Source organism: Tachyglossus aculeatus, chromosome 12, assembly GCF_015852505.1.
Source record: "Tachyglossus aculeatus isolate mTacAcu1 chromosome 12, mTacAcu1.pri, whole genome shotgun sequence".
In the NCBI taxonomy this organism is placed as follows: Eukaryota; Metazoa; Chordata; class Mammalia; order Monotremata; family Tachyglossidae; genus Tachyglossus; species Tachyglossus aculeatus.
The window spans coordinates 3,337,270-3,357,239 of record NC_052077.1 but is presented as its reverse complement, the minus strand read 5'-3'; the positions used below and the strand labels follow the sequence as shown (position 1 = coordinate 3,357,239).

General features: G+C 45.6%; 1 protein-coding gene across 3 annotated transcripts in view; it reads right to left on the bottom strand.

The window, feature by feature from the left end:
* The window catches only part of AIMP1 (aminoacyl tRNA synthetase complex interacting multifunctional protein 1), a 71,325-nt gene that overhangs the window by 31,959 nt on the left and 19,396 nt on the right, over positions 1-19,970 (bottom strand). For 2 of the 3 annotated variants that reach the window (XM_038755318.1, XM_038755319.1), the window contains exon 2: positions 6,415-6,548. In XM_038755318.1, coding sequence (XP_038611246.1) covers positions 6,415-6,523 — 109 coding nt within the window. In that variant the 5' untranslated portion in view covers positions 6,524-6,548. Of the gene's footprint in view, positions 1-6,414; positions 6,549-7,661; positions 7,696-19,970 lie in introns of those variants that run through there. The other variant, XM_038755317.1, reaches the window with a different exon arrangement.

Sequence of the window (19,970 nt, the reverse complement as noted above, 5' to 3'; positions counted from 1 at the left end):
TATGGGTGTAGCCGCGAGCATGTGTCTAGACAAATATTAATATTCTCTGTATGCAGCGGTATTGTTTTCTAACTTCTAACATCCGAAACCTTCTAGACTGTGAGCCCGCTGTTGGGTAGGGACCGTCTCTATATGTTGCCAACTTGGACTTCCCAAGCGCTTAGTATAGTGCTCTGCACACAGTGAGCGCTCAATAAATACGACTGAATGAATGAAAACCAACTGAAAAAATTTTCGAGTAAACAAGGAGAAGAGAACACTTTATTCCTCTTCGAAATCCATCAGTTTCCAGGGCTCTGCACACAGTAAGCGCTCAGTAAATGCGGCTGAATGAATGATAGTGAACAATCCAATAGGCACGTAAACTCTAGTAACATTAAATGTACATTCCCATGTACATTATGTTGTACATTATTATTGCCAGCTTGTACTTCCCAAGCGCTTAGTACAGTGCTCTGCACACAGTAAGCGCTCAATAAATACAATTGATTGATTGATTCCCATAATACTGGTACTTGTTAAGTGGTGCCAAGCACTGCTCAATCAGGTTGGACACAGTCATGGTCCCTCATAGGCCTCACGGTCTTACTTCCTATTTTACAGATGAGGGAACAGAGGCCCAGAGAAGTGAGGTGACTCACCCAAGGTCACACAGCAGACGGGTGACAGAGCCGGGATTAGAACCGTGGTCGGGCTCGCTGCTTTTCTTGGCATATCTCGGCTGGGGTCCAGGAGGGGTCCCAGGGGGACTGATTTCCCTCCTGGCCATTCATTCATTCAATCGTATTTATTGAGCGCCTACTGTGTGCAGAGCACTGTACTAAGCGCTGGGGAAGTCCAAGTTGGCAACATATAGAGACGGTCCCTACCCAACAGCGGGCTCACGGTCTAGAAGGGGGAGACAGACAACGAAACAAAACAGATAAACCAAATAAAATAGACTATGTACAAGTAAAATCAATAGAGTAATAAATATGTACCAACATATATACATAAATACAGGTGATGGCAGCGGTTGTTCCGGATGGCCATCAAGTCGCCGGGCGACTAAAGAATTAGCCAAACAGCACGTGACTGCCGAAAGTTTTAATAAGGTTTTCTTGGTAAGGCCGAAGACTGAATAGGGGGTAACGCTGGTGTGTCTTGAGCGTTTACTGTGTGTCGAGCACTGTACTGAGCGCTTGGGAGAGAGCAGTAGAATAAGCAGACCCAATCTCCGCCCGCAAGGACCTTGCGGGCTAGCTGGGGAGACAGAGATGTTCTCAGTTACAGGTAATTCATCATCTAAATGGCCATTCCCACAAATACTCTGCGGACGTAATCACCTGATTCAGGCCACAGGAGCCTGGCCTTTATTAATGATCAATCAATCAATCAATCGTATTTATTGAGCGCTTACTGTGTGCAGAGCACTGGACTAAGCGCTTGGGAAGTACAAGTTGGCAACATATAGAGACAGTCCCTACCCAACAGTGGGCTCACAGTCTAGAAGGGGGAGACAGAGAACGAAACCAAACATACTAACAAAATAAAATAAGTAGAATAGATAGGTACAAGTAAAATAAATAGAGTAATAAATATGTACAAACTTATATACATATATACAGGTGCTGTGGGGAAGGGAAGGAGGTAAGATGTGGGGGATGGAGAGGGGGATGAGGGGGAGAGGAAGGAAGGGGCTCAGCCTGGGATGATGTGTATATAGTTGTAATTCTGTTTATTCTGATGGTATTGACACCTGTTTACTAGTTTACTTGCATTGTTTTGTTGCATGTGTCCCCCTTCTAGACTGTGAGCCCTTTGTTGGGTAGGGACCATCTCTATATGTTGCCGATTGTACTTCCCAAGCGCTTAGTACAGTGCTCGGCACACAGTGAGTGCTCAATAAATACGATTGAATGAATGAATGAACGCACCCGGCGGGCTCATTTCCTTAACAATAATAATAATAATAATGACAGCATTTATTAAGCGCTTGCTATGTGCAAAGCACTGTTCTAAGCGCAGGGGAAGTTACAGGGTGATCAGGTTGTCCCACGTGGGGCTCACAGTCTTAATCCCCATTTTACAGATGAGGGAACTGAGGCCCAGAGAAGTGAAGCGACTTGCCCAAAGTCACACAGCTGACAAGTGGCGGAGCCGGGATTTGAACCCATGACCTGACTCCAAAGCCCGGGCCCTTTCCACTGAGCCACGCTGCTTCTCTTCAAATGGGTGAGGAACCCCTAATAATAATAATAATAATGATGGCATTTGTTAAGCGCTTACTATGTGCAAAGCACTGTTCTAAGCGCTGGGGGGGATACAAGGTGATTAAGTTGTCCCACGTGGGGCTCACAGTCTTCATCCCCATTTTCCAGATGAGGTCACTGAGGCTCAGAGAAGTGAAGTGACTTGCCCCAGGTCACACAACAGGCATGGGGCGGAGGCGGGATTCGAACCCATGACCTCTAACTCTAAAGCCCGGGCTCTTTCCACTGAGCCACGCCAGCCTTAAGGGAAAAGGCCCCGGAGGCCGAATGGGGCCAGAGTTGTGGACCTCTTGGGGGGCCACTGGGCCACTCCTCCGGCTATCCCTAAACTGCCCGGAATCCACCTCCCACTGGTGTCCAAAACACTCGCATCTCTCCCACGGGCCACGGAGAAAGTGGAGTCCATAAGCTCCGCGACGGAGAAGACCGTATCTACTGATAGTACCGGTCTCCGGCGGAGAGGGGAAGGGATGCCAGCCTACGTCCGCCTGGTCAATCAATCAATCAATCGTATTTATTGAGCGCTTACTGTGTGCAGAGCACTGTACTAAGCGCTTGGGAAGTACAAGTCGGCAATATAGAGACAGTCCCTACCCAACAACGGGCTTAGAACAGTCCTCAATGCCAGGGCTCGCCCTCAGATTCCCGATGCTTGACAGCCTCTGGGAGGCCAATGCCACCTCTCCAGTTAGCACTCAAATAATAATAATGATAATGATAATAATAATAATAATGATAATAATGGCATTTGTTAAGCGCTTACTATGTGCAGAACCACTGTTCGGCGAAGACCGTATCTACTGATTGTACCGGTCTCTGGAGGAGAGGGGAAGGGATGCCAGCCTACGTCCGCCTGGTCAATCAATCAATCAATCAATCGTATTTATTGAGCGCTTACTGTGTGCACAGCACTGTACTAAGCGCTTGGGAAGTACAAATCGGCAACGTATAGAGACGGTCCTGACCCAACAACGGGCTTAGAACAGTCCTCAATGCCAGGGCTCGCCCTCAGATTCCCAATGCTTGACAGCCTCTGGGAGGCCAATGCCACCTCTCCAGTCAGCACTCAAATAATAATAATGATAATGATAATAATAATAATAATAATAATAATAATAATAATAATAATAATGGCATTTGTTAAGCGCTTACTATGTGCAGAACCACTGTTCGGCGAAGACCGTATCTACTGATTGTACCGGTCTCTGGAGGAGAGGGGAAGGGATGCCAGCCTATGTCCGCCTGGTCAATCAATCAATCAATCGTATTTATTGAGCGCTTACTGTGTGCACAGCACTGTACTAAGCGCTTGGGATGTACAAACTGGCAACATATAGAGACGGTCCCGACCCAACAACGGGCTTAGAACAGTCCTCAATGCCAGGGCTCGCCCTCAGATTCCCAATGCTTGACAGCCTCTGGGAGGCCAATGCCACCTCTCCAGTCAGCACTCAAATAATAATAATGATAATGATAATGATAATAATAATAATAATAATAATAATAATAATAATAATAATAATGGCATTTGTTAAGCGCTTACTATGTGCAGAACCACTGTTCGGCGAAGACCGTATCTACTGATTGTACCGGTCTCTGGAGGAGAGGGGAAGGGATGCCAGCCTATGTCCGCCTGGTCGATCAATCAATCAATCGCATTTATTGAGCGCTTACTGTGTGCAGAGCACTGTACTAAGCGCTTGGGATGTACAAATCGGCAACATATAGAGACGGTCCCGACCCAACAACGGGCTTAGAACAGTCCTCAATGCCAGGGCTCGCCCTCAGATTCCCGATGCTTGACAGCCTCTGGGAGGCCAATGCCACCTCTCCAGTCAGCACTCAAATTATAATAATGATAATAATAATAATAATAATAATAATAATGGCATTTGTTAAGCGCTTACTATGTGCAGAACCACTGTTCGGCGAAGACCGTATCTACTGATTGTACCGGTCTCTGGAGGAGAGGGGAAGGGATGCCAGCCTACGTCCGCCTGGTCAATCAATCAATCGTATTTATTGAGCGCTTACTGTGTGCACAGCACTGTACTAAGCGCTTGGGAAGTACAAATCGGCAACGTATAGAGACGGTCCTGACCCAACAACGGGCTTAGAACAGTCCTCAATGCCAGGGCTCGCCCTCAGATTCCCAATGCTTGACAGCCTCTGGGAGGCCAATGCCACCTCTCCAGTCAGCACTCAAATAATAATAATGATAATGATAATAATAATAATAATAATAATAATAATAATAATAATAATGGCATTTGTTAAGCGCTTACTATGTGCAGAACCACTGTTCGGCGAAGACCGTATCTACTGATTGTACCGGTCTCTGCAGGAGAGGGGAAGGGATGCCAGCCTACGTCCGCCTGGTCAATCAATCAATCAATCGTATTTATTGAGCGCTTACTGTGTGCACAGCACTGTACTAAGCGCTTGGGAAGTACAAATCGGCAACATATAGAGACGGTCCCTACCCAACAACGGGCTTAGAACAGTCCTCAATGCCAGGGCTCGCCCTCAGATTCCCGATGCTTGACAGCCTCTGGGAGGCCAATGCCACCTCTCCAGTCAGCACTCAAATAATAATAATGATAATAATAATAATAATAGTAATAATAGTAGTAATAATAATAATGGCATTTGTTAAGCGCTTACTATGTGCAGAACCACTGTTCTAAGCGCTGGGGAGGATACAAGGTGATCAGGTGGTCCCACGTGGGGCTCACAGCCTTAATCCCCACTTTACAGATGAGGTCACTGAGGCCCGGAGAAGTTACGTGACTGGCCCAAAGTCACACAGCTGACAGTCGGAGGAGCCCAATAAAAGTCCTCATTTCTGCCAGAGGTTTAACGAGTGAAACCCGCTCCTTTTAAAGGCTTAAAGAAGATTTTGAAGTGGCAAAGTGAAAATGGCCACTTTCACGGGGAGAGACGCAGGGTGAGCCTGAAGATCAGAGTCTGAAAAGAATCTAAAGAACTTGGGGTCAACGGTATTTTAAGCCGTCTACGGAAAGCACTATCAACTACACTTCAACTGGCTACGCCTCGCATTTTTCCAGTTAAATGCCCCTTTTTGCCAACTTGTTGCCGAAGTTGTTGGCAACTTTGCCAACCTGTATATAAGCCACCTACGAACAGCACTATCAACTACACTTCAACTGGCTACGGCTCGTATTTTTCCAGTTAAATGCCCTTTTTTGCCAACTTGTTGCCGAAGTTGTTGGCACCTTTGCCAACTTGTATATAAGTCACCTACGAACAGCACTATCAACTACACTTCAACTGGCTACGGCTCGTATTTTTCCAGTTAAATGCCCCTTTTTGCCAACTTGTTGCCAAAGTTGTTGGCAACTTTGCCAACTTGTACATAAGCCACCTACGAACAGCACTATCAACTACACTTCAACTGGCTACGGCTTGTATTTTTCCATTAAATGCCCTTTTTTGCCAATTTGTTGCCAAAGTTGTTGGAAACTTTGCCAACTTGTATATCATCATCATAAATCGTATTTATTGAGTGCTGACTATGTGCAGAGCACTGTACAAAGTGCTTGGGAAGTACAAATTGGCAACATATAGAGCCAGTCCCTACCCAACAGTGGGCTCACAGTCTAAAAGGGGGAGACAGAGAACAAAACCAAACATACTAACAAAATAAAATAAATAGAATAGATATGTACAAGTAAAATAAATAAATAAATAGAGTAATAAATATGTAAACATACTAACAAAATAAAATAAATAGATATGTACAAGTAAAATAGAGTAATAAATATGTACAAACATATATACAAACAGGTGTATATATGTTGCCAACTTGTACTTCCCAAGCGTTTAGTACAGTGCTCTGCACCCAGTGAGCGCTCAATAAATACGACTGATTGATTTTGCCACCGAATGCGAAAGTCGTACCCAAAGTGGGTCGCTATTAATAGAAGTTAAGTAGGTGGAAGAAAGCACCTCTGTCAGTCCCAGGAGGGAACCGATCGGTTAAACATAAAAGAGACTTGGAAGTGGATCAGAGATGACCGCAAAGTGGGATTTAGAAACCTCAAACGAGTTAATTTCGCCCAATGATCTGCAATAAGGCTTTGGAACCACCCGCTTTTAATGTCCAACATCCGCCACGCGACGCGGCTCTCCGTCTCCTTACTTGCTTTCTCCTTCAGTAAGGCGACTTGCTGCTTGAGAAATTCAATCACTTGATCCGCCTCGGCCCCCTTCTGCTCCAGCCTGTTCAGGACCGTGTTGTTGGTGGCCATCGTCCCCACGGGACGGGAGAAAAACCTACGGGGGTTAGAACGAGAGGGTCAACTCCGCGGTGCCGGAATACAACGGCCGCTGATTACGGAAGCAGTTTGCAAGCTCGGGCCGCGGGAGTCCCACGTTCGCGACACCGCCCGGACTACAAGCTGGCCAGACCCTTTTCCGAAGGAAAACGCGGAGACCGAATGAAAGGCCCCGCCAAACAGACAGCTGCTTTGAGAATTTTGAAGAGGAAAGCCACTTTCCCCCATCTGTAGGAAACGTGTCTTTTAACTGCACTTTATGCTGTGGCTGGACTTACTGCTTTGGAGAATAGAAAGCAAAAAAGGCACTGAATGGTCTTGGTTTATACCACTGCAGGACATTCTTGAAAAGCGAGAGAATGATTAAAGGAGTATAAAATCCCTTTTTTCCCCCCTTACCAGGAGAGAAATCACTCGATGGAATGGTAGGATCATTTTTCTTTTCCCTCAAAAAAAAAAATTGAAATTCAAAAAAAAAAAAAGGGAAAGAAAAGAGCAAAGAGACTGTGTGTTCCCTCATAATTAGTTTAAAACAGCTTTACTACTTGAGGACGATGCCAGGTAATTCACCTGTAGGTGCAAGAAAGCACAAAACCCTTAAAAAGTCCCAGATTTGCCCCAAGAGTAAGGGCAAATAATAGCCTTAAAATGTTTCTGGGTGTTTATCTACTGAGACAATCACAATGGCAGAAGCTGATTTTTTTCAAAATTGGTAACAGAGGCACCGAGGCAAATAATTCATCATGATCATCAATCGTATTTATTGAGCGCTTCCTGTGTGCAGAGCACTGTACTAAGCGCTTGCGAAGTACAAGTTGGCAACATATAGAGACAGTCCCTACCCAACAGTGGGCTCACAGTCTAAAAGGGGGAGACGGAGAACAAAACCAAATGTACTAACAAAATAAAATAAATAGAATAGATATGTACAAGTAAAATAGAGTAATTATAATAATTATCTCTTCTTCTCTCCAAAATATAGTCCATAGAAACTACTGTGAAGCAAGCTAACCAAACGCAAACTAAAATAATTTTAGTGACTGTCAAAACAAAAGACTTTTCGTAATATTAGACAAAAGGAAAACAGAACCTTAGAATTCAGAAGACTCACCACTCCGGTCGTATTCGTCTAATGAGCGCAAACCAAAGGTACCCGAAAGTCTCTATTAAAACATGCTACATCAAGAGGACAGAGAGAGGTTACTGTCTAAGTGATAGGGCTGGTTTACTAAGAATTTATCATCCAAGATTTTCAAAACGCGCCACAGAAACCACACCGATCCTCTAAAAATGAATGATAGCATTTCTGAGCAGAGAAATCTATTTTTTGTATGGGAGGAGGCACAGCAGGGGGAATGGAAGGTGATAGAAGAGAAAGAAACAACAATCCTACGACGTCCTGTAAAATAACAACTAAAAAATAAGTAATACTTTTTACCTGAATGCAAGAGAAGGACTGTTAAATGAATGTTTGCTAAAAAGGTAGTTAATAATAATAATGATGGCATTTATTAAGCGCTTACTATGTGCAAAGCACTGTTCTGAGCGCTGGGGAGGTTACAAGGTGATCAGGTTGTCCCACAGGGGGCTCCCAGTTTTAATCCCCATTTTCCAGATGAGGTAACTGAGGCCCAGAGAAGTGAAATGACTTGCCCAAAGTCACACAGCTGACAACTGGCAGAGCTGGGATTTGAACCCATGACCTCTGACTCCAAAGCCTGTGCTCTTTTCCACTGAGCCACGCTGCTTCAGTAGTTTTAATCAGCCCTCCTATGGAAACGATAACTTCCATTCAACTGAATAAAAAAGAATTCTTGAGAAATCGAAAGCAAGCTATTGAACAATAATAACGGTAACAGTGTTTGTTAAGCGCTTACTACGTGCCAAGCACTGTTCTAAGCACCGTGATACAAAGTAAACGGGTTGTCCCACGGGGGGCTCACGGTCTTAATTTTCATTTTACAGATGAGATAACTGAGGCACAGAGAAGTGAAGCAACTTGCCCAAAGCTACACAGCTGCCGAGACAGTCTTAATCCCCATTTTACAGACAACAGGCACAGAGAAGTGAAGCGACTTGCCTAAAGTCACACAGCTGCCAAGTGGCAGAGCCGGGATTAGAACCCACGACCTCGGACTCCCAATCCCGAGTTCGTGCCACCAAGCTACGTCGCTTCTCTTTACATAGAGGATAGTTATTTGTTAGCATGGGCACAAAAACACAAAAGAAAATTACAGCACTGCGGAGTCCTGAAAAAAATTAGAGATTTTAGTCACTCTTGAAAAAAGGAATAGATAATTTTTAAAAGAGAGTCACGGAAGAGAAGTCCTGTGAATGTGCTAGGATCTAGAATTGAAGTTACAGCATTGCACTGCCTTAAGTATTCTTTTTATTCATCACGTTTGGAAGCAAATTATCACGATGACCAGACCGAAAGAGATAAATCAGATAATACCAAGAAAAGTCAGTCTACGAATGGATGGCGGTTTTTAAAACTTTAATTATCTTTAGCATTAAGAACACTTCAGAAAGGCTTACCGAACAAAAAACCTCCTCACGCTGGGTCCTGCCCAAAAATGAGTAACAAATCAAAATTACGCTTAGTCCCTAAAATACGGGGAAATTACAAACTTAACCTGATTTAAAACTTAGTGAATCCAAAGGCTTTTCTTAAACGGATCACTTTTTATTCAAACTTTAGTAGACTACCAAAGGAAAAGCGAGCTTGGCCCTACTTCGTAAATTTTCAGAGGCAATACTGCCACACAGATTTAATGACATTCATTTAAATACTGCACAGAAAATCAGAAATTGAAAAGCATGCATCTGACAGATTAGAGGGCTTGACATTTATTCAAAATATTTCTAAATTTGTCATTACTTAAATGAATACCTTAATAAACAGAAGAATTAGCACTGTGAAATGTAAAGTCCTTCAAGACATTCGCAAAGACATTTTATAAATGTTAGTCACTGGGTCTCCAGCTAGTTATTTTATAAATTGTGGCCCCTCTGGCGTTTACATATGTCGCTGTAAACAGGAAACATATGAGCGCCAGAATTACGCCGTGAATCATGCAAAAATAAGATTCTAACCGAGGCTGTTTCAGGGTTGCGGAATAATTTATTTCGATGTCTTTAAAAAGGTACGGGGCGAGCTGTAGAAAAGTGACCATAAACAAGTAAAAAAAAAAATATATGTATATATGAAAGATGAGCACGTGAGGCAATTAAGTATTTAATGGATAAGCAACAGGTGCAATTACTGAACAATGGAAATTCCAAAAAAAAAGCTCAGCTCAAAATTGATGTCAGCAATGAGTAGGAAATTGGCAATATTGGTGTTCGAAACATAAAGACCTTGATTCTTGCTGCTTTCAAACCGCAAAATCGGCAGCTGAAAAGTGACTACCGAAGCTCACTGGGCTCCTCGAAGAGGATAACTATCGCCGCGGCTCTTCGACATCAACGGGAAGGCCAACAATTCCGCTGTCCAAGGCGGTTTTAGAGTTCGGCAAGTGTTAAAAATAAAGAAGCGGAGGAAACAAAACCATCCCGCGGGAGTCCTTGAAACAAGATACAGCTGGGCGACGGGCTGGGAATACTAAGGAACCCTAATCCCAGGTCAGGCAATCGTGTGGTTCGTATTTATCCGCAGGGACGGGGCAAGGCAGAGATCGCACATGCTCCCAAGCACCGGCCCTCAGAATCTGAAACATTACTATTTCTAATTCTTCCGACTAAATGATAGCGCAACTTCTAGCCAAGGAGCGGAAGGAAAAACCCGACGGCGGCAAACGCACAGCTTAGATGTGTTTCCATCGTGACGGAATTGTGGTCAATGGGAAATGGCACTTCACTCTGGACAAATGAAAAGGGACAAAAGAATGGCCTCAGCAAAAATCCCTAAAAGCAGGATGAAACGGAATGGAAAAATGGCGCAGAATGATGCAGTGGCTTCGAGGAGACTTTTGCTATTCAAACAGTCATTCTGTAATTCAAAAAATTTCAATTTCCGTGTCAGAATCTGTAACTTTTTGTGGCAGGCTCAGGAAATATATATATATATATATATATATATATATATATATATATATATATATTTCCTGTATATATGTATATATGTTTGTACATATTTATTACTCTATTTATTTATTTATTTTACTTGTACATATCTATTCTATTTATTTTATTTTGTTAGTATGTTTGGTTTTGTTCTCTGTCTTCCCCTTTTAGACTGTGAGCCCACTGTTGGGTAGGGACTGTCTCCATATGTTGCCAACTTGTACTTCCCAAGCGCTTAGTACAGTGCTCTGCACATAGTAAGCGCTCAATAAATACGATTGATGATGATGATGAAACTTGTACTTCCCAAGCGCTTAGTACAGTGCTCTGCACACAGTAAGCGCTCAATAAATACGATTGATTGATTGATTGAATTAGCAAGGTTACCTAGTTGAGCACAAGTCTGGATCAGCCAATTTCCGGGGACTAATGATGATAATTGCGGTATCTGTCACATGCTGCCTCTAGGCCAGGCACTGTACTAAGCGCCGGGATGAATACAACCAAATCCATTTGGACACGATTTGGATCCATTTGGACATCATCAAATACGATTGATGATGATGATGGACACGGTCCCTGCCCCGCCTGGGGGCTCACGTTCGTAATCCCCATTTTACAGATCAGATCACCGAGGCCCAGAAGTGACTAGCCCAAGGTCACACTGCAGAGAAGTTGTGGAGCCAGGATTAGAACCCAGGTCCTCCCGACTCTCAGGCCCATCCTCTATCCGCTCGGCCACGCTGCTTCTCACTAGAAGAGAGTCCAATATTGAAACCCTGGAAATATGAAGCAATACCTATCAACAGAGACGGCTTTTATTAAACTCCGGCTTATGGGGTTTTTTATATTTAGGCATTAAGCGCTATGTGCCTGGCAACATACTAAGCCCCGTGGCAGATACAGGCTAATCGGGTCGGACAAAGCCCACGTCCCGTAAGGGGCTCGCAAATTTCATCCCAAGTTTACAGATGAAGTAACCGAGGCACCATTTTTGGATAAATATGCTGCAAGTGGCAAACTTGGGACGAGATCCCGAGAAGCAGCGTGGCTCTGTGGAAAGAGCCCGGGCTTTGGAGTCAGAGGTCATGGGTTCAAATCCCGGCTCCGCCAGTTGTCAGCTGGGTGACTTTGGGCAAGTCACTTCACTTCTCTGTGCCTCAGCTACCTCATCTGTAAAATGGGGATGAAGACTGTGAGCCCCCCGTGGGACAACCTGATCACCTTGTACCCTCCCCAGCGCTTAGAACAGTGCTTTGCACATAGAAGCGCTTAATAAATGCCATTATTATTATTATTATTATTATCTTGGTGCCCTGAATCCCAGACCCGTGCCCTTTCCACTGGGAAAAAGCTTGCCTGGAGTTCATTCATTCATTCAATCGTATTTATTGAGCGCTTACTGTGTGCAGAGCACTGTACTAAGCGCTTAAGTACAGCACTGGAGTTCACACAGTATGACTGAGAGTCTGAGAAGCAATCAATCAGTGGTATTTATTCAGCGCTCACTATGTGCAGAGCACTGTACTAAACGTTTGGGAGAGAACAATGGAATATGTTGGCAATATATATGTTGCCAACTTGTACTTTCCAAGCGCTTAGTACAGTGCTCTGCACACAGTAAGCGCTCAATAAATACGATTGATTGATTGATTGACTGAATTAGCAGACACGCTCCCTGCCCTTAACAAGCTCACAGCCTGAGGGGCCCAGTGGATAGAGAAGCATCGTGGCTCAGTGGAAAGAGCCTGGGCTTTGGAGTCAGAGGTTATGGGTTCAAATCCCGGCTCCGCCAATTGTCAGCTGTGTGACTTTGGGCAGGTCACTTCACTTCCCTGTGCCTCAGTTCCCTCATCTGTAAAATGGGGATTAAAACTGTGAGCCCCCCGGGGGACAACCTGATCACCTTGTATCTCCCCCCCAGCGCTTAGAACAGTGCTTTGCACATAGTCAGCGCTTAACAAATACCATCATTATTATTCTAGAACACGCACTGGGAGTCAGAAAGACCTGGGTTTCAATCCCGGCTCCACCGCGTGTCTGCTGTGCGACCTTGGGCAAGTCATTTAACTTCCGTGCGCCTCAGATCCCCCATCTGTAAAACAGGGATTAATCCATCAATCAATCGTATTTATTGAGCGCTTACTGTGTGCAGAGCACTGTACTAAGCGCTTGGGAAGTCCAAGTTGGCAACATATAGAGGCAGTCCCTACCCAACAGCGGGCTCACAGTCTAAAAGGGGGAGACAGAACAAAACCAAACATACTAACAAATAAAATAAATAGAATAGATATGCACAAGTAAAATAGAGTAATAAATATGTACAAACATATAAGACTGTAAGCCCCACGTGGGACACGGACTGCGTCCAACCCGATTGCCTTGTCTCCACCCCGGCGCCTAGAACGGCGTCTGGCACGTAGTAAGTGTTTTACAGATACTATTTTCCCAAAACGTCTCCCTTGAAAACACGGACTGGCTTTAGTCTTGTCACTTCCAGGAAACAGGGAAGGCTCTGCACCGGATAACCAGGAGGGTTTACCGGCGTCTTTTCCCTAACGAGCACGGAGCAAAGCCCGGCTCGAACAAATAATAATCACTGCTGACAAAATGACCTTCAACTTGGTGACTGCACCTGGAAAAGGGGGTGTCGTCGGCGTAGTCGGGCTGATCCACGATTTCCAGCAAAGCTTAACCACACTCTTCCGTATTTCAGGCCACACTGCACAAAGAGTTCATTGTACTGGCCTGTGCTTCTTAGCTCCTATTTCTTAGAAATGCCCCCAAAGCACTGGTCAGGTAATGGTCAGGGGACGCCGACCTTTATTATCTTTTCTGGAAACGGGGGTCACCAACTTGACGATGGAGGGGTCAGAGGGCATCAAGAATCACGGAGCACTGGCCCAAGGAAGACAGGAACTCACTGCTTCAATGACAACGATTCCAAAGCTTCTCCGACAGCCTAGCGGCAAGGACACGGGTTGTGGGATAGTCGGAAGGTCGGCGGTTCCGATCCCGGCTCCGCCACCCGTCTGCTGTGAGACCCTGGCCAAGTCGCTTCTTCGTTTCTCTGTACCTCAGTTCCCCCATCTGTAAAATGGGGATTAAGACTGAGAGCCCCATGTGAAACACGGGCTGTGTCCAACCTGGTTAGCTTTTATCTACCCCAGGCCCGGCACAAAATAAGTGCGTAACAAATACCGTCATTATTCACATGAGCTCTGAGACTGAATCAAGAATTGAACCGATAGTCGCAGTTGCACCGGGGACGGCCACGGCCTCAGAACCCGGGACGAGGGGATACGGCATTGATCACATGCGAAAAATCAATTCAATCGAATTTACTGAGCGCTTACTTGGTGGAGAGCACTGTACTAAGCGCTTGGGAGAGTGCAATACAACAATAAACAGACACATTCCCTGCCCACAACAAATGCTATCCATCCATCAATCAATTGATCAATCGTATTTATTGAGCGCTGACTGTGTGCAGAGCACTGTACTAAGCGCTTGGGAAGTACAAGTTGGCAACATATAGAGAGTCCTTACCCAACAGTGGGCTCACAGTCTAGAAGGGGGAGACAGAGAACAAAACCAAACATATTAACAAAATAAGATAAATAGAATAGATATGTACAAGTAAAATAAATAGAGTAATAAATATGTACAAACACATATACAGGTGTTGTGGGGAAGGGAAGGAGGCCATCAGGCGCTTACTGTGTGCAGAGCACTGTACTAAGCACTTGGGAGAGTACACTACGACAATAAACAGACACATTCCCTGCCCACAACGAATGCTGTCTATCAGGTGCTTACTGTGTGCAGAGCACTGTACTAAGCACTTGGGAGAGTACAATGCAACAGAGTTGGTCATTTCTTAACTACGGGCCAGGCGTCAGAGGACATTGGTTCTAAGCAGCGTGGCTCAGTGGAAAGAGCCCGGGCTTTGGAGTCAGAGGTCACGGGTTCAAATCCCGGCTCCACCATCAGCTGTGCGACTTTGAGCAAGTCGCTTCACTTCTCTGGGCCTCAGTTCCCTCAGGTGTAAAATGGGGATTAACGCTGTGAGCCCCACGTGGGACAACCTGATCACCTTGTAACCTCCCCAGGGCTTAGAACAGTGCTTTGCACATAGTAAGCACTGAACAAATACCATCATTATTATTCTCTGTGCCTCAGTTCCCTCCAGTGCTAAACAGGGATTTGACACCTACTGTCCCTCCTACTGCAGACTATGAACCCCCTGAGAGACCTGATCATCTATCCACCCCAGTGCTTGATACGCTGCTTGGCACAGAATAAGCACTTAAATTCCAAAATGATTATTATTGCTGCTACAACAGGGACAGAGTGCAGGAACTGTCAGGTTCTGGCAACAGTAAAAGAAATGGTTTGTTTCGCTGCCCGTTGTGAGGCAATTCACTCAACCGGAGCATTAGCTACAAAGCACGCTAATTTGAGATACGTTAAAGGGTACGGGGATTTAATTACAGAGACACCGAGGTTCCTCATCAGCAATGGCTGGGTTCAGGAAGCGTATAATACATCAGCAACCCATCCCACGGTCTGATCCGGTAGTTACCCGCTTTTAGCGCAAGCATATCACCCTCTTATTGGTCCTGCAGTAATGAATGGCTCTTAACGACAGCTCTAATAACTCAAAATTACAAGCTTTTCAGGACGGCCGGTCAAATTCTTCATTTTGGCCAATTCACATAGTGATACATTAGGTTTCGTTTTAACGACTGTAACTGCCACATTAGCACCAACAATACCACTTTGTTTCTACAAAGGCAATCTCGTTTCGGAGGGATGGGGGACATCTTTCATTAAGACAGTCATTTTTCCCGTAATAATCGAGTGCCTTTTAGCCAGATAAAACTCAGGAAAAGATCCTGAAATAAACGCACCAGCTGTTGGCCAGATCCAGCTTCTCTTCAGCTCCGACGGTCTTTTCGGAAAGATCATTTTCGGAGCCAAGTTCCAAGTCTTTTATCTTGGCCACCTCTGGAAAGACGTATCGAGAAAGGCCTATCATTCTAGGAGGGACCTTTTAGATTTCAAACTAATGGATTGGAAGTTCACTGCTGAGCCCCCGTTCCCATTTTTTACCCCAGGAAAGCAAGAATTATTGTATTGTTATGCATTTTGAGTGGTTTAGTGGAAACAGCCCGGGGTTGGGAGTCAGAGGTTGTGGGTTCTAATCCCAGTTCCGCCACTTGTCAGCTCGGTGACTCTGGGCAAGTCACTTCACTTCTCCGTGCCTCAGTTCCCTCATCTGGAAAAGGGAACTATGACGGTGAGCCCCACGTGGGACAACCTGATTACCTTGTATCTACTCCGACGCTTAGAAAAGTGCTTGGCACATAGTAAGCGCTTAACAAATACCATCATCATTATTGTTATTATACTTGGTGCGATATTCAAGAGAATCTCTATTGAATAGGAAATGAAACCATTTCCATGATCTAAATTAGAATTTTGACATTCTTACGATGTCAATTCTCAGCAGTTCTTGAAATGGCATCTGAAAAGGATTGGGAATGGGATGAAAACAGTTTTCCAAAACACCTACGACCGGCTCTTTTAATTACAAATGGAAGATTACCCTCCCACCACTCAATAGGCTTTAAGTTTGGTTTGAAACAGAGGGTCTGAAAGTTCATTGTGGGAAGGGAATGTGTCTGTCTATTGATATATTGTACTCTCCCGAGTGCTTAGGACAGTGTTCTGCACACAGTAAACGCTCAATAAATAAGACCGACCGACTGAAAGAGCCAGGGCCTGGGAATCAGAGGATCTGAGTTCCATTCCCAGCTCTGCCATTCACCTGTTGTGTGCCCTTGGACAAGTCACTTAATTTCTCTGCGCCTCAGTTCCCTCATCTAAGCGCTTAGAAGAGTGCTTTGCACGTAGTAAGCGCTTAATAAATGCCATTATTATTATTATTAAAACAGGGATTCAGACTGCGAGCCCCAGGTGGGACATGGGCTGTGTTCAATCTGATTAGTTTGTACCTACCCTAGCGCTTAGTATGGTGCCTGACATAGTAAGCCCTTAACTAAGACCATAAAAAAGAGATCAAACTGATCTTCTTGATTTAACTTTCTACTGCTTGGCAACTTAGCACATCATGATACAGGGCACCTTAGATAATACCATAAAAAAGAGATCAAATTGATCTTCTTGATTTAACTTTCTACTGCTTGGCAACCTAGCACATCATGATCCAGGGCACCTTATGTGTATGTATTTATAATTCTATTTATTTGGATGCTATTGATTCCTGTCTACTTGTTTTGTTGTCTGTCTCCCCCTTCTAGACCGTGAGCCCGTTGTTGGGTAGGGATTATCCCTATCTATTGCCGAATTGTACTTTCCAAGCGCTGAGTACACAGTAAGCACTCAACAAATCAGACCGAATTAAGTAATTCATTTCCCGGCACATCAAGAGAAACAGCGTGGCTCAGTGGCAAGAGCCCGGGCTTTGGAGTCAGAGGTCGTGGGTTCGAATTCCGACTCCACCACAAGTCTGCTGTGTGACCTTGGGCAAGTCACTTAACTTCTCTGAGCCTCAGTTACCTCATCTGGAAAAATGGGGATTAAGACTGTGAGCCCTACGTGGGGCAACTTGATCACATTGTATCCCCCCAGCTCTTAGAACAGTGCTTTGCACCTAGTAAGCGCTTAATAAATGCCATTATTATTATTATTATAATTATCCCGGTAGCCAGGCTTACTTTTCTTCAGGTTTACCGCGCTGACAGAGTAGTTCGAAAGCATTGGCAGGCCCCCTTCGGAAAGCCTTCCTCCTGGGGTTCTTCCGACTTCACAGTCTGGGCAGCGAGCACACACAAGGTCTGACGAGGACTCTTAGCCGGCCTCAAACACGGCCTAAGCCCAGCCCGGCAGCGAGGCCTTGGGCAAGCCCCTTCACTTTTCTGGGCCTCAGTTACCTCGGCTGGAAAGTGGGGATTTAGATACCTGCTCTCCTTCCCCCTTTAAGACGGGGATTCTGTCAGTGCTTAGTCCCAAAGCTGACACATACTAACCGCTTAAATACCACAATTACACTACTACGAGATGGAAAAGGCAGAGGTGAACACCAAACCCCCTATGCTATTCACAGGCTTTGGAGTCATTCATTCATTCATTCAATCGTATTTAAGCGCTTAGTACAGTGCTCTGCACATAGTAAGCGCTCAATAAATACGATTGATGATGATTTATTGAGCGCTTACTGCGTGCAAAGCGCTTGGGAAGTACAAGTTGGCAACATAGAGAGACGGTCCCTACCCAACAGTGGGCTCACAGTGTAGAAGGGGGAGAGTCAGAGGTCATGGGTTCAAATCCCGGCTCCGCCAACTGTCAGCTGTGTGACTTTGGGCGAGTCACTTCACTTCTCCATGCCTCAGTGACCTCATCTGTAAAATGAGGATGAAGACTGTGAGCCCCCCGTGGGACAACCTGATCACCTTGCAACCTCCCCAGCGCTTAGAACAGTGATCTGCACATAGTAAGCGCTTAACAAATACCATCATTATTATTATTATTACTATGATTATTCACTATTTGACACCATCAACGGGCCGTGGTTCTGGAAAGTGCTAAGTGATTTGGGGCTGTCGCCCAAGCACTTAGGACAGTGCTCTACCCCGTCAATAAAGCTCTCAATAAGTATCACTGATTGATTAGAGGGGACTGAGACGTCCATGAAGGTCCTGAGGCTACTGCCAGACAGAATGGTTAGAGGATCAGGGCTAAAAGTGCCCCGTCTGATCCCTTCCTCATCACTGCTGAAGGGAGGCAGAGATATAGGATGGATCTGGGCCCGTTCAAGAGGCCCGGAGAGATCTGCAAACTGTCATCAGAACGTACTTTCGGCTCAGTCGGCTATAGGCCTCTTTGAAAGTCGTGGAGACGGTGGTCCAAGCGCTTAGTACAGTGCTCTGCACACAGTTAGCGCTCAATAAATACGATCGATTGATTGGTCCGGACCTGGTCTGTACAGGACTGAGCTTTGGAGGTGCGAACGCATACATACACACACATCCGCAACTGCTTGTGAACCGCTCTGGGACCGCAGCCCCATGCTACGGTCTTGAGCCCAGACCCTAAGCGAACCTATAGCAACTGCCAGCCCGCGCCTGGGTAACGATCAAACCACCAAGGTTTCCAATAAAAACAGAGTTCCCGGGCCATCGCCAAATTCGGCTACCTAAGCAGCGCACTTCCGAACGGGGCACGTGGACGGACGTGCCTTCGGGCGGCCAAGAAAAACAACGTGGTGACGGGGGGGGGGCTCAAACAGGGCACCGAGTTGAAAGCCTTTAGGATCACTTTGGTGGACTGAATATGGCTGTGAGACGCGACCCTCGTTTGGCAGATGCAGCCCACCCAGCGGCGACGAGTGACGGGACGAAGCCGCCAGCATCGAGGCCCTGGAATCCGGTACAGCGACGCGCCTGCGACAGAGCTCCGTGGGGCAGTATGTGTGAGAAGAACGGGACGGCGGCAGGAAACTCAACTGGCTGCGGCACGGCGAGCCGAAGGGGGAAACGGCCAGGATTACGCGGAGACGGGGAGAAGCTCTGCAGAGTTTAGCGGGACATCATCAGCCAGCGAATAAGTGGTGTTTCTTGCGCGCTGACTGTGTGCAAGGCACGCTACCGACTGTTTGGGAGAGTACAACCCGGTTGGCAGACGTGCTCTCTGCCCACGAGGAGCTTACGGTTCCCCAGGCCCGGAGTGAAGGCTTTTCAAATACAAAAATACGATGAGACAGTTTCCAAATGATCACCAGGCCCTCGGCCAGCCCAACCTAGTAAGAAAACAGGGATTTATTCTCGAATTGCAACCACGCCTCAATCTCTGTGGCCACATCTGCACCTACGGATGGACTCTTACCAACAGCAGCGTCATCTGTGAAAACACTGGGCGGCTAGCTGGGTGTTACAGATTTAAATAAAATATAGAGATCCCGTACAGAGTGGGGCGGCTGTAACCCGCGGTATGCGGGTAGTCCGACAATTTCGGTAATATTTTCAATGCTTCTGGCTCCTATCCAACAAAGCTTGCTTAGACCAACGCGACTACAGGCAGGCTTATGCGATGGCGGAAGGGGGAAGCGATTGGAAAAACCTGCACCCTACCAGTCGCCGTTCGTTAGTTTTGAAGGGCAAAGCGAGTCGATCATCTTGACCCAATTATGTCTGAATTTGGATCGGCGGAAAGAAATATTTTGAATGATATTAATTCCCCCTCGTGATGGGGGGGGATGCCAGTCGGGTAATAATTAATCTAAATCTAACCGCCTCGGGAAAAAAAAAATTGAATTAAAGAGGGGGGTTTT